Source organism: Engystomops pustulosus, chromosome 2 (genome assembly GCF_040894005.1).
Source record: "Engystomops pustulosus chromosome 2, aEngPut4.maternal, whole genome shotgun sequence".
Classification (NCBI taxonomy): Eukaryota; Metazoa; Chordata; class Amphibia; order Anura; family Leptodactylidae; genus Engystomops; species Engystomops pustulosus.
In genome coordinates, this window is record NC_092412.1 from 48,531,646 (window position 1) to 48,546,705 (window position 15,060).

The 15,060-nt window shown below is 41.3% G+C and overlaps 1 protein-coding gene across 4 annotated transcripts; it reads right to left on the minus strand.

The window, feature by feature from the left end:
• Positions 1-469: 469 nt before the first annotated feature.
• Positions 470-11,204, minus strand: DLEU7 (deleted in lymphocytic leukemia 7). Of its 4 annotated transcripts, none has more exons than XM_072134507.1 (4): positions 11,063-11,204; positions 10,090-10,312; positions 8,858-9,236; positions 470-1,523 (listed from the first exon to the last, which is right to left on the minus strand). In XM_072134507.1, the coding sequence occupies exons 3-4, from the start codon at positions 9,212-9,214 to the stop codon at positions 1,317-1,319; spliced, it is 564 nt and encodes a 187-aa protein (XP_071990608.1). In that variant the 5' UTR covers positions 9,215-9,236; positions 10,090-10,312; positions 11,063-11,204; the 3' UTR covers positions 470-1,316. The 4 variants fall into 4 exon arrangements, with proteins under 4 accessions (XP_071990608.1, XP_071990607.1, XP_071990609.1 ...); XM_072134506.1 differs by having other exon boundaries at positions 8,858-9,239; XM_072134508.1 differs by lacking the exon at positions 10,090-10,312 and having other exon boundaries at positions 8,858-9,239; positions 11,063-11,184.
• Between the last annotated feature and the right edge of the window lie 3,856 nt (positions 11,205-15,060).

Sequence of the window (15,060 nt, forward strand, 5' to 3'; positions counted from 1 at the left end):
GACTCTTTTTGAAGACTAAACATAAACATTGGCTACTGTGGGGCAATCATTGTGACTACCGGTTAATGTGGGGGCAGTCACTGCGACTCTTGGTTACTGTGGGGCCACAATTAAAATTGTCTACTATGGGCAGGCACTGTGACTTTTGGCTACTGTGGATCAATGTACCTATATTGACTACTGTCTGTCACTGTGACTGCTGGGTACTATGGGGGTAGGCACTGTAACTATTGGCATGTTCTGTTACTATTGGCTATGGCGGGGCAGGCACTGTGACTACTGGTAGCTGTGGTGGCAGGTACTGTGACCATTTATGAAAATAATAGAAGAAGGATGTCTGTTTGGGACTAAATTCTTGAAAGTAGTCTTTATCATACAACATAAGAAAAACGAGCGCTTATTTTAGAACACCAAATCTAAAACCTATAAATGTAATCTTTTATTGATAACAATATTAAAAAATGTCATAGTGTGCACTCATAAAAGGAATAAAAATATATATACAGGCAATACATGATAGGTTCTGTAGGTTTGTTCTTAAATTGAAATTGTATGTAAGTCGGAACTGTATACTTTATAATTGTAACTGCAGTAAATTTATTTTGGTCTTTTTGTGACAATTGGATTTTAAAAATGTTGGATTGTCATAAGAACAAGAATTAACAAAAAAGCTTAATTGCAGACACCTGATCATTGTAGCCTAAGTACAGTAAATTACCAACATCCAGAGGTTCGTTTGTAACTAGGGGTTGTCTGTAAGTCGGGTGTTCTTAAGTAGGGGACCGCCTGTACTAGATACTCTCGCTTTTGTAAAAGTAGCAAAACAATAGCGACTACTGTCACTTGTAATTAATACTGAAAACACGGAGGGTGACTTGACTAGATCTTTATCTTATGATATAGTAACAGTGTATATTAGTGCACTTTCATTACTTAGAAAAGATACTACTTAAGAATTTCCAACCAAGGACACTAGATGGCTCCATTGTTCCAGCTAGAGCCTTCACAATCTGACATACTGATATTTCCGAATAAAATTTTATTATAAAATTATATATTACCATATTGTACATATACTTCTTAGTATCTTCTTAGGTATTGGACTTCCGTTGGACTAAATCAATCTGGGAGATGACTAGTGTGTGGTCAGGAGCATCTCACTTCCAGTAAAACCAATGACCAATAGTAGGGACAATGCCCAGCAGAGGTTATAGCAATGGACCATGTCACAGCTTGTTAGAAAACCATTGTAACAATATAATAGTCAATAAATTAAAAATATCACATTTTGTCTGAATTTGCCCTGGTATTTGTGGCTAGTCGTCATGGAGTTTCTTTAGTATGAGTTTTAGCTGCTCTTGCACAGATTCACAGAAGTCACAAGTCTTGTTGGTTGTATCCCAGGCCATGTTGGTAATTATTGTGGTTAGACACTCTTGAGCCAAGTTCAGATCTTGATCAAACCTCCGGTCGTCTGTCTGCAGGGCCATATGTGTGCAGAGGTTTCTGAACTCTATGCTGTCCTGGGAGAAAAAGAAATAAATGCAGAATATAGGTTAATTATTACAAAAGAAGGATATTTATACTAAATATAGTTCTTATATTCGGGGTATGTAGCAATGTGACAATGGAGAAAGGAGTCAAAGCAGAGTCAAATTCCTAGAGTCTCCCTGTAGCCAACCAGCAGACATGGGCCATGGTTGGGACCATATTCTTTGTCCTTTTTCTACCCACTATGCCATATATGCTTCTAGGACCGGCTCAGATAACACTACATGCAGCAGCCTTTGTAGTGTGCAGAGGGCGCCAGATTCATGATTTGTGGCCTCCGTTCTTTATGAATTATATTTTTGGTGCACCTTAACATAGGACGTGGGACAAACTTCTGTCGAGGTTGCCAAATCAGTCCCTGTCCCCAACAGGGCTCACAATCTAATCAGCCTATCAGTATGTTTTGGAGTGTGGGAGGAAACCGGTGAAAACCCACACAAACATGGAGAGAACATGCAAACACTTTGCAGATGTTGACCTGGACAGCGTTCGTGTGACAAGGGCTAAGTGCTAATGAGAAGGAACTCAAAACTCAAAGACCCAAAGTTTTTTTTTTTTGCAGAAAACCCTCTATATTTGTGCACTTTGTTTATTAAAATCTCATGTGCAGTCACAAACACAAATGGGCGAATTTACTTATCCGTAAAAACTCTTTGCATGTGGCTCACGGTCTGACTGTGCGCATTGGAAAATTCACAGTTATTAATAAGGTGACCAGTCATAATTCCTGTTGGAAAAGTGGCCTAGCAAATGTGTTTACGCCCCGATAAAGAGGATCTGACATGGTCCAGGAATTCTCTAAACAAAGGCATCTATTATTTGCCCCACCTAAACAATGCCCTCAGCCTATGTTTGCTTGATAGTATGGCAGAAGGGGCTGTCAGAAGTGAAAAGTGAAGTTTACTAATCATATGACCTCTGTGATTAACATGTAGTTCACTAATGTGAGTGCCCCCAGGGCACAATAGAGGAAAGACAGAGGACCAGCCCTCCTTAAAGGAAATCTACCATCAAAATCCACCATGATAAACCAGGGGCACTTACTTATAGCCCCAGACACCATGACTGTGGTAATCTTCTTATATTTGTTATCAGGGCCGCATCTGCCATGAGGTGAGATGAAAATCTCGCCTCAGGCGGCAGAATGCGGATCTCTGTAAAGGGCGGCGAAATTCGCCGCTCTAAAGTGGGCGATTCGGGTGCCGTTAACGCCCGAATCGTGCACCTGCTAGATAAATCGCGCATGTCTCTTTAAGACATGGTTACTGCGGAGCGACGCAGCGCCTTTCTGGCAGCTGCGTCGCTCCGTTCCAATCAGTGACACAGGCGTCATGATGTCACGCCGCCTGTGACGCTGTGCGGAGAGCCGCGGCTCACAGGAGAGCCGCGTGAAGACCGGAGCCGCGCCGAGGGAGCAGCTGCCTGCAGGTGAGTGTGATTTTATTATTTTTCATGTACGATCATTAATTAAATGTGGCCAATAAGGGGGAGTGGGGAGGTGTCATTATCGTGGGAGGGGGAGTACTGTATACATTATATGTGGCCATAATTGTTGTATACTGTGTGTGTGTGTGTGTGGGGGGGGTGCTGTATACATTAAATGGATATTATGGGGCCAGAATTGTTTTATACTGGGGGGGGGGGGGTACTGTATATATTTTATGGGGTCAGAATTGTTTTATACTGGGGGGGGGGGGTACTGTATATATTTTATGGGGCCAGAATCGTTTTATACTGGGGGGGGGGGGGGTACTGTATATATTTTATGGGGCCAAAATTGTTTTATACTGGGGGGGGGGGGTGCAGTATATATTATATGGGGCCAGATTTCAGCTGGGGGGCTGTATATGGGATACAGTATATTACTAAGCTGGGGGGCTGTATATTAGGGGGTGCTATATATTCACATTGGTCAGGGGAGCAATGTATGTAAAATCATGTAACATAATAACAGGGTGGGATATATTAGTTATAGGATACCATAGATTACTTTGCATCATTTAAACCAAATGTTAGGGTGTCTGTATTAATAAATTGGGGGTGTTGTATATTGATTGCTGCTGTACACGCTATAATTCCAGTAGAAATATATACCGTATATTCTGGCGTATAAGACAACTTTTGAAGACAGAAAAATCTTCTGTCTTCTGTGGGGTCGTCTTATACGCCGGTAATCCCGACCTCCCGCCGTGTATTCACGGCGGCGGTCGGGTCCCGGTGCATGGAGAGGGCTCACAGGCTGAGCCCTCTCCATAGCCAGTAAGTCTTTGCTGCATATTGCAGCAAAGGCTTACCGGTAACACCCGCGATCGGTGCTAGCATCGATCGCGGGTGTTTTCACAGCGATGGCTGCCGGCAAAACTGCCTGCAGCCTCAAAAAGATAGCGGCGCATGGGCGCCGCCATCTTACCTGGGATCGCCGCTCCATGGTAGCCTCGGGTCTTCCGAAGACCCGAGGCTATTTCGTTTTAACCCCTTCATTACAATGTGCTGATAGCACATTGTAATGAATGAGGAAAATCCCCATATACTGCCATACTGTAGTATGGCAGTATATGGTAGGATCGATCAGACAACCTAGGGTTAAAGTACCCTAGGGAGTCTGAAAAATAGTATAAATAAAAATAAAAAGAAGTTAAAAAAAATAATAATAATAAAAAAACCTAAAATTTCAAATCACCCACCTTTCCCTAGAACTGACATAAATATAAATAAACAGTAAAAATCATAAACACATTAGGTATCGACGCGTCCAAAAATGCCCGATCTATCAAAATATGATAACGGTTTTTCAATGCGTTTAACCCCGTAACGGAAAAAGTGATCAAAAGGTCGTACAGTCCTAAAAATGATATCATTGAAAATATTATCAAATTTCGCAAAAAATGACACCACCCACAGCTCCGTACAACAAAGTATAAAAAAGCTATTAGCGCCAGAAGTTGGCAAAATCAAAAAAATAATTTTTGTACAGGAGGTTTTAATTTTTGTAAATGTATGAAAACATTATAAAACCGATACAAATTTGGTACCCCCTTAATCGTACCGACCCAAAGAATAAAGTAGACATGTCATTTGGGGCGCTCAGTGAAAGACGTAATATCCAAGCCCACAAGAAAATGGCGCAAATGCGTTTTTTCACCATTTTCATTGCATTGGGAATTTTTTTCCCGCTTCTGAGTACATGGCATGGAATATTTAATAAAATAAAAATTTAAAGTACAATATGGTAACATTTACAGTAAAATGGACGATGGTAATGTTGTTGTTGTATGCCTTATGTTTATGAGCGACAGTTTTCCTGCTATACACCTGCATGTCATAAGAATTTAAATTAAAAAAAGGACCATGTTAAATTCAAATCTGTTTTTTTTAATTTTTACCGGTGTTTTGTATGCGTTGGAAAAGGGGTAGTCTTATACGGCGAATATATCTTAAACTCTATATTTTAAACAGGAAAGTAGGGGGGTCGTCTTATACGCCGGAATATACGGTGTATATATATATATATATATATATATATATATATATATATATATATATATATATATATATATATATATATGAAGGGATATTTTATATGTGGGGAGAGTGTGGTCAGTTGTGCTGTGAGGGGTATATAATATTTAGGAGCGCAGTGTTGTTATCCAGGAGACTTTATACTGTAAGTGACTGTGGTATTTTTAGGGACGCCAGGTGGAGATGCTGCACGGAGCTGAAGATATCCGTCCGTGAGCTCAGCCGTGATACGTCATGGATTGGAGAACCCGGAATAAAGTCCTCCTGATGGAAGAGATTGTCATCTATAAGGTACTAGATGCCACTAATGTCTCTCAGATCCTGTAGTCAGTCACACAGTGTCAGGGAGCTGCCTGTGGCGATGTTAGTTGTTAGTAAAGTTTTCAGCATTTACTTAACAGGGAGCGGGTGGGGGGGGGAGGGGGGACAGCATTTTAACCCCTTAACGCTCTGCGCCGTAGCTCTACGGCGCAGAGGTATAAGGGATGTATGAAGAGGGCTCACGGGCTGAGTCCTCTTCATACAAAGGTGGGGGTTTTTGCATTTTGCACAAAACCCCCACCGCTAATAACCGCGGTCGGTGCTTGCACCGATCGCGGCTATTAACCCCCTAAACGCCGCCGGCAAAGTCGCCGGCGGCGTTTAAAAGACGGCGGCGCGTGGGCGCCGCCATCTTTTTTTCGATCGCCACGCCCCCGAACGTCATCGGGGGGCGGCGATCAGTTGCTATGGTAGCCTCGTGTCTTCTTTTGACACGAGGCTATCTGGCAGCTGCATATTCGTTACAATGAGCCAGTGGCTCATTGTAATGAATGTGCTGCAAAAATGCCATATATTGCAATACAGAAGTATTGCAGTATATGGTAGCAGCGATCTGACTATCTAGGGTTAATGTACCCTAGATGGTCTAAAAGATAGTGAAAAAAAAAAGAAAAAAAAAAGTTTAAAAAATAAAAAAAATTAATAAAATATTAAAAGTTCAAATCACCCCCCTTTCCCTAGAACGGATATAAAACATAACAAACAGTAAAAATCACAGACATATTAGGTATCGCCGCGTCCCAAAATGCCCGATCTATCAAAATATAAAAACGGTTACGGCCGGCGGTGACCTCCGAGGCGGGAAATGGCGCCCAAATGTCCGAAATGCGACTTTTACACCTTTTTACATAACATAAAAAATGAAATAAAAAATGATCAAAATGTCGCACAGACCTCAAAATGGTAGCAATGAAAACGTCGCCTCATTTCGCAAAAAATGACACCTCACACATCTCCGTGCGCCAAAGTATGAAAAAGTTATTAGCGTCAGAAGATGGCAAAAAAATTTTTTTCTTTTTTGTACACATTCGTTTAATTTTTGAAAATGTATTAAAACACAATAAAACCTATATAAATTTGGTATCACCGCGATCGCACCGAACCAAAGAATAAAGTAGGCGTGTTATTTGGAGCGAAGAGTGAAAGTCGTAAAAACTGAGCCCACAAGAACGTGACGCACGTGCAGTTTTTTTTCAATTTTTCCACATTTGGAATTTTTTTTCAGCTTTGCAGTACATGGCATGTTAAAATAAATATCATTACGGGAAAGTAAAATTTGTTACGCACAAAATAAGCCCTCACACAGGTCTGTACACGGAAAAATGAAAAAGTTATGGATTTTTGAAGTTGGAGAGCGAGAAATGAGGCGAAAAACCCTCCGTCCTTAAGGGGTTAATATTCGCTTCAGGCACCAACTATGCTAGAATCGGCCCTGTTTGTTAACCATGGTCTCCTTCCTTATAAAATCAAAGTGTACTTTCTATTGGCACACATGTAATATTATGTGCTATGTACTGGGAGGATGTAAAAAAAACCCTCCAAATCTGTTGGAATTGGCAAAAAAAAATGCATTTGCGCAATTTTCGTATGGGCTTTCTTCTTACAGCTTTTACTGTCCAGTACAATTGACACACCCTCTTTATTCTTGGGGTCAGTACGATCATGAAGATACCAAATTTATATAGTTTGATTATGTATTATAGCTTCAAAATAATTTAAAATCTTTGCATAATGCACCAACATATTCTGACATCTGTCACTTATTAATACTTAGGTGCACAGAACTGCTCTAATCACTTATACAATTGTAGTGCCGTATATTGTGAATACACTGCTCATCTATTACTGTCTGCCTACAACAGACTGTAAAAGATGCTGCTAAGTGAAACTATGGAAGTATCTTATGGGCACCCAGCTGTCATGGCAGATGATTTGTGCCCTGTGGTGATGTCCCCAGTGTGCGGAATTCTGGATATGATAAATGTCCCCCATTGTCTTCCTGCAACTACTAAAACATTGCCTTCAATAGACTGAATACATAGAATATCAATGAACTGAATAGAGAGAATATCAATGGACTCATTAGAAAGACAATAACATACTAAGTACAACCATTATCAAGACAGTTTCACTTGTACATCTAGAAGTCACTATAAATAATCAGGTCTATGGAAGATGTTGTATATACAGGTTTTTAGGTTTAGTACTCTCTATTGTAACACAAAAGCTCTGAGCTCTCTATGTATTTGTCTAGTATCACTTCAAAAGAAACATCTTTGTGTAGCAAACCCAAACATCTTTTTACTGATTAAATACAATTGTATAAATTCAATCATCACAATAACTCACATAAAGGGTTTTTCTTATTTTCCTATTGAGTGACACTAGGTCCACATGTTCCAGAAGTTCCAGCTAACATTACACAAACCTACTGAAGAGCTTCTAGGGAAATAAGATCCAGGCATCAGATTAGGGCCGTCTGTAGTGTCTGTAGTGTCGCAATGGGATCTTTATCTAGCACTTGCTGATAGTAATGCAGCATTTCACAGGTTATTGAGTCTAGGACTTGTAGAACAATTCCAGAGAAAGCCTGGTGTTAATCAGGGGTGGATTAAGACCACCATGGGCCCTGCGATGCATGAATATTATAGCCCTACAAGTCTGGAATTCACTTCCTAGATATGGTACATGAATCAAGCTTGATGCATCCCTTCTACGCTTTCAGGACCTTTAAAAGCCATCCAAAAGGTCTTTTAATGGCTCTTGGGTACATGTGTGTTGAAAGCAGGAACAGACATGGCTGAATGCCCTTCTAAGTATAAAATTTGGTTGGTGGTTTGGGGCCCCCTAGAAGGCTTGGGCCCTGGGCTACCGCCACGACCGCCTATATTGTAATCCACTACAGAGCATTGTACAAAGCTTCTCTTCAGCAGTCCCACATTGAAGGATGGGGCACCAATTAAAAATGTGCAACCAGCTACTTCATTCAAGACACACATGGCCCCCTCTATGTTGGTTGGAACATCACCAATCAGATAGTTCACCTTAAAAAGAGTTAACCCCTTTTTTCAATTTTAATCTTATTTTTTCGCAAAAAGAGAGCATTTCTTTTAAAAGCATACTGAAAATTAATAGGGGTGTCTTTAGGCGGACATATGTCACAGAAGTGGGTACACCACAGGATGACTCTCTCTCTACAAGTCTGCAAATTCATCTCTTGCCCTGGAAAACTATTACATAGAAGACCATTCATCTGAATGGCTGCCACATAACACAACACTACAATCCCCCTCTAGGCTCATTCACTTTTCACACATTTATAGCATTTTCACAATAACATACTAAGGCTATCTGAACATGTAGAATAATGGTTCCAGTGGTAATTTCCTAGTTATTATGGTTGATGTTGCTATTTCACCTAGTGCCGCCATATCCCCCTCCACCCACTTATAGTATCTGCACTTACTTTGACTTGCATAGACAATTGATGGTCCAAACACAAATGGTCTAGAATATTTTGCTCCAGCACCAGAAGCGATAGCGTTGACTGCACAACTCTGGAAAGACGATTCCTTGAAGCCTTCTGTGCCAGTGTAAGTGATCTTGTGGAAGATATTGATGCGGTATCTGACTCGTCTGACTCCGGTTTCTGGTCAGTAAGGGTTGCAGGGGGTCTAGTGTAATACAGGGTGCTGCCTGCTGCCCCCTCTACTATGTATATGTTGTTGCACCTCATGCCCCTCTCCTCCAGGAGGGTGCTCAGTATGGTGAAAGCCTTGGTTTGGTGGCTGAGGACATCTCTCACTAGTGCTGGTCCAGGCATCTCCAAGGTGTCTTCTCCACAGCTGCTGAAAGTGAATGATAAGAGAAGTGAGAGGAGCCTGACTATATTCCAACATCTCAGCATGTGGTCCAGGCTTACATTGTGTAACCGGAGACGCTGGGTGACCTTTGTTCTATCTCACAGCCAGGATAAGATGCTCCTTTTCAGTAGCAGGCAGCAAATTGTTTCATCATTTTGATCTTGCATATGATTACATTACAGGAACCTGATTTATCTTATCTGACCCTGCAGATTCACAGGGAAGTTACTGCACTTCACACAAGTCATGAGTCTGAAGAACAACAGACTCTTCTTCACGTGACCTGGCACAGCCCTTGCCACATGCCATAGTCACTGCAGCGCTCTTTGGCTGTTTTAGATGCTATGGATCAAGCAAACTAATATTACAGAATAGCTGTGAATCATCAATGGATTACGTGGATATTGCACCGTAGATATAGTGACAATATTAATATGACACGGTTCTTTTTTTTTTGTTAAAGGAAAGCTGCCCCTAGTCATTACATATCTATTTCTAGATAAATACATTGAGATTTGCTCACTTTTTCACATCATACAATTGTAAAATCGGCTGGATCTTGCCAGAAGATGCTTCATCTTAAAGATGCATACCATACAATGATCAGTCTGAGAGATTCATGCTACTGAAAGCATCAACATAATTGACTAGGGTATTACAGCGCTATAAACCCCCATTCCCTATCATGCCACGTAACTATAGAAGATAATGGATGCAGAGATGCTTGTTTATGAAGTTTATACCAAACATAAAGAGGAACATATTTATCATTTAATCATAACTTCATGAACACTAAATGGTATGATAAAGCAAGCAAGGAATAAACCGGCACTACCTCGATTTGGTCTTCTTGTCCAGAAGATGATTCCTACATGGACTGTGGGCTATACGCTGCTGGTGCTCAGCTCGGAATCCAAGCAGTACAATCAGGCAAAAGATGAACCATGGGCCGTTCCGCGGCAAACAAGCGCTTTCTCTAGCCTTTCTCTAGCCTACTAAGTGGCTAGAGAAAGCGCTTGTTTGGCTGTCGTGGTCTGCTGTATGTCCGTATTGCTGTTCTGCAAATAAAGTTTGTGAAAACGCATTTGGTGAGTGTCGCTTTTACCTGACTAAATGCATAGAGAAAGTCATGGATAACCCTACATTGCCATTAGCAAAAAAAATACCATGGACTGTCCAGGTACAATCCCTGGGTGCCCCTCAGAACGTGTTCATGGTACCAGCAGGAACAAAACAGCTATCCGAGCAACACTCAAATAATGATAGGATTCATCTTCTCTCCGAAGAGTCATCTTCTCAAACCACTTCAATAAGCTCCATCCACGATCTCTACTCTGACATGACAAAGACCAAGAAGGCAAACCATCCCTTGCACCTCCAACCAAAACAAAAAGGACAGAGCTCACCAACTATCTGCCTACCATGTACTACTTCTGTCCCTCATATCCTTCTGGCTAGATAATCCCTGTTACCCTGGCCTTTTCTAATCTCCTCTTAGACGCTTCTTCCTTCTTTACAGCCCTGAACCAGACTGCAGCAAAGTGGTACCTATATAACTCTGACATGTAGGGTCTGCACTCGGATGAACCTCATTTTGCCCTTCTCTTTTCAATGACTTGGATACTATAGTTATTCATCTTGGTTGGATACAAAAAAAGATGGATATATACATATCCCAGCACCACGGAAGATACATCTTATACTACCCACCTACAGAGTAACCATTCCAGAGTAAGAATAGACATAAGAGATTTGACATGTCCTAGAATTTGGGGATCAGTAAGAGCTAGAGAAGTATACTTTCTTACCATGTCCTACCGTAGTTGGAGGTTGGAGATCATCCTGCTGTTCTTGTCTCTTTACATGTAAATGACACAGGATTCACATCTGACTATTACTCAGCCCAGATAATTATATTCTGTTTAATCATGAAGGTGTAGTGTAAATATAACAAGCTAACACAACTGGTTAGGGGAGTAAATAAATGGGATGAACTTAGGCTCCAAAAGATTCACCAATACAACATGACGTGAGGGTAAGCAGGGCAGTGCCCAACAGACAGGTTAGAATAAAATGACACATTGTAACGCTGGGTCTACTGACCATTGTACAACTACTGATTCACTGCACCATTGGCTGAACATATTACTGCTCATATGACTGACAATAGATGTAACTACATGTAATGGCACATTTTAATCTTAAAAGGAACATGTTATGCAAATTTGAGACATTAAACTGTTGTGGATGCTCAAATATGTCTTATCAACATTCGTAGGCATTTGTTTTTTAGAAATAAACTTTGTAGTCTACTTGGTTAACTCTTTACCGACACTGAATTTCATGCACGGGACTCACAAGCTGCGCTCTCCAGACAGGATGAGTGTCTGCTGTATTATACAGCATACACCCACCATTGGTGCTGGCGTCTTAAGACTCCATTCTCATGACTGTATGGGGACCCATGGAGTGGCCTAGCAATTTTTCATTGAGAACCCGGCCCCCATAGACATCTGTGTCACCAGTTCACGGTGCCCTGAGCATACTGTATCTTACCACTCTGTGACCAAGCTGGACTGCCATGCTGCAACATTCACGGCACTTGGCTTTAAATGGAGAGGGGAGGGGTGAGGAGTGCTCATTTACCCTCTCTTTCCCAGCCGGCAATGTGCTATCCCCAGAATCTGGTCCGGGCGAGCACATGATCTTGTGAATGAGCCCTAATACTTACCAAGGGAGTCTAAGTACAGGCAGTCCTCGGGTTACATAAAAGACGGGTTCCTTAGATTTGTTCTTAAGTTGAATTTGTATACAAGTCGGAACTGGTTTATTTTATAATTGTAGCTCCAGACAAAAATGATAACTGTCCTTGTGACAATTGGATTTTCACAATTTTTTATATTATCAATAAAGCCTCATTCCAGATGCCTTACAGCTGATCATTACAGTCTGGGACTTAAGTATCCAGAGGCCACAGGGGGCAGAGAGGTCCATCTCTAGGTTGGGGGCCCACCTATAGTTAACTCTGAATTGGAGAAAGCTAGCCCAACAAAGTGTTAGATATGTAATCATAAATTGAATAAGGATAACCAAAGATGAAAGCAGATAATAAATTGGGTTAACTATTTAGGTGCATTGTGCAGGGCCGAATTCTTTGATATGCCAGATAATCCCTTTAAAGAGCACCACCTACCATGTCTGAGCCGGCTTCCTATGGAGAGGGGAGGTGTTAAAATGAATGCTACACCCGGGTATGGCCTGGGAGAGCACACGGCCATGTGCAAGGGGCCTAAGGCATTTTTCGGACTAGCGTATTTATAATCTGTATTATACAGGCTGTCCCCTACTTAAGAACACCCGACTTACAGAGGCCCCTAGTTACAAACGGACCACTGGATGTTGGTAATTATTGTACTTTACCCCTAGACTACAATAAACAGCTATAACAGTTATCACAGGTGTCTGTAATGAAGCTTTATTGTTAATCCTGGTTCTAATGACAATCCAACATTTTTAAAATCCAATTGTCATAGAGACCAAAAAAAATTCTGTCTGGGGTTACAATGATAAAATATACAATTCCGACTTGCATACAAATTCCACTTAAGAACAAACCTCCAGAACCTATCTTGTACGTAACCTGGGGACTGCCTGTATCCGTGTTCTGAGGTCTGTGATATTAATCACTTTTATAGTATTAAAAAAAACCCAAAAACCACCAAATATAAATAAATCTGAAATACTTATCAAATACGGAGGCCTCCTGTATTATGACATATGCAATACTCGTCTGAAACAAGCCTAAACCTGGAGTAATGTTACCAAAATTCCATATAGTTTTTTAGGATCTTCACTCCAATACAAACCATAAATACCAAAAACTCATATAATAAATTAGTGGTTTCCCTATTTGTGCCGTCCCTCAGTACTTGTATCCTTAGCGCATACTACTCCATTGTTAATTGTTAGGTCATATATTGTGTTGTTGATATCTAAAAATCATTTGATCATGAATAATCCTCTGATTTGCATACACATAAATAGCTGCAATGATGAAAACAAGATGAGTGTGATAGTAAAGAGCGGTATACGGGAACACCCAGGGTGTGTTCAGCAAGTATGAGAATGATGACACAGGAATCTGCTTCATAAGAAAACATCGGGGTCACACGCTCAGAACTTCCACATTCCAAGGAATAAGTAAAGAGACATTCACGATAATCTGTCTGGCAGGATTCAGGACATTTTCAGGAAAATGAAGTGCTTATAAAAAAAAAAAATGCCTACATTGCCCCTAATAAAGATTGTAGAGACAGCATGTGATTACAATGGACTGTGCTATTATACCTGGAGGCTAAGGCTAGAGGATGGGCAAAGTGGGCAAAGTATGAACGTATGTATATAAGATGGTATACAGATCTTTAGTCAGAGCACTTCCTCCCCTACCATCTCTCTGTCCCTTAGTTAGTTTGCCCTCTATGTATAGTGCCCTGTATTGTACCCTTAATAAATCCCCTATAAAGATCCATTGAATATTGTTGTTAATTTAGTATTAACTGGCACCCCAAAACCAAGCAGATTTTACAGGTGTTCTACTGGCAGCAGACCCATCCATAACATGTTCGGAGTATAGCGTCTTTAGCCTTTTAATGCTTAGGCTGCATTGGCCCCCAAACACAATGTAAACACAACAGCAGCCTCAAGGTACGTTCACACGTGGCAGTAACACATGAGTTTCAAAAGGCATCAGAACAGCTGAAAAAGAGGAGATTTGTCTGATTACATAGCTGTTAACATTACATTTACAGTAAACATGCGTTAACGCAGTGTTAACACGTGTATTAAGTGGTAGTGCCGGTACAACCTCTATTTTTCTCGATAACACGTGCATTAATATTGTGTTAACACATGCATTTGTTAGCAGTCACGTAATCAGGCAGATCTCCTCTTCTCAGGCGTTCTGATGCATTTGAAAACACATGCGTTATTACCACGTGTGAACGCACCCTCAAAGTGGTTGTCCAAGATTTTAAAAAAAGGTTAAAACTTGGTTCACATTTTTTGCATCTGCCTGACATAAACTCAAACGTATACGTTTAAAAATTGACAAAAACTGATTCCTATGTGTCATCCATCTACGGTTATTTGACGTATGCATCGTAAATGTTTGCATCCATTTCTACACTTTTAAGAACCTATACCTTTTTTTTTTTTTCACTTCTGCTTTCTGCACCTTCTGAATCCATTCCCATGTTTCCAAACCAAGAAGTAAAATTTTAAGTTCCAATTATGGGTTTGAAAACGGATAAGGGTGATGCCACACATGGCGTTTTTTAACCTGCTTTTGGTCTGTTTTTAAGCAGTCCGTCCAGCCTCCTCTCTGCAGTAGCGTGCCATGCCCGGTGTGTGCTTCCCTGCCTCCTCCCTGCAGTAGTGTGTTATGCCCGGTGTGTGCTTCCCTGCCTCCTCCCTGCAGTAGTGTGTTATGCCCGGTGTGTGTTTCCCTGCCTCCTCTCTGCAGTAGTGTGTTATGCCCGGTGTGTGTTTCCCTGTCTCCTCTCTGCAGTAGTGTGCCATGCCCGGTGTGTGTTTCCCTGTCTCCTCTCTGCAGTAGCGTGCCATGCCCGGTGTGTATTTTCCTGTCTCCTCTCTGCAGTAGCGTGCCATGCCCGGTGTGTGTTTCCCTGCCTCCTCTCTGCAGTAGCGTGCCATGCCCGGTGTGTGTTTCCCTGCCTCCTCCCTGCAGTAGTGTGTTATGCCCGGTGTGTGTTTCCCTGCCTCCTCTCTGCAGTAGTGTGTTATGCCC

Bases quoted from the DNA above. Each gene is read 5' to 3' on its own strand.
- DLEU7 (XM_072134507.1), bottom strand. From the start codon at position 9,214: ATGCCTGGACCAGCACTAGTGAGAGATGTCCTCAGCCACCAAACCAAG. The intron at 1,524-8,857 runs GTAAGTGCAGAT...TTTTTCTCCCAG, and splicing joins AATTGTCTATGCAAGTCAAA to GACAGCATAGAGTTCAGAAA.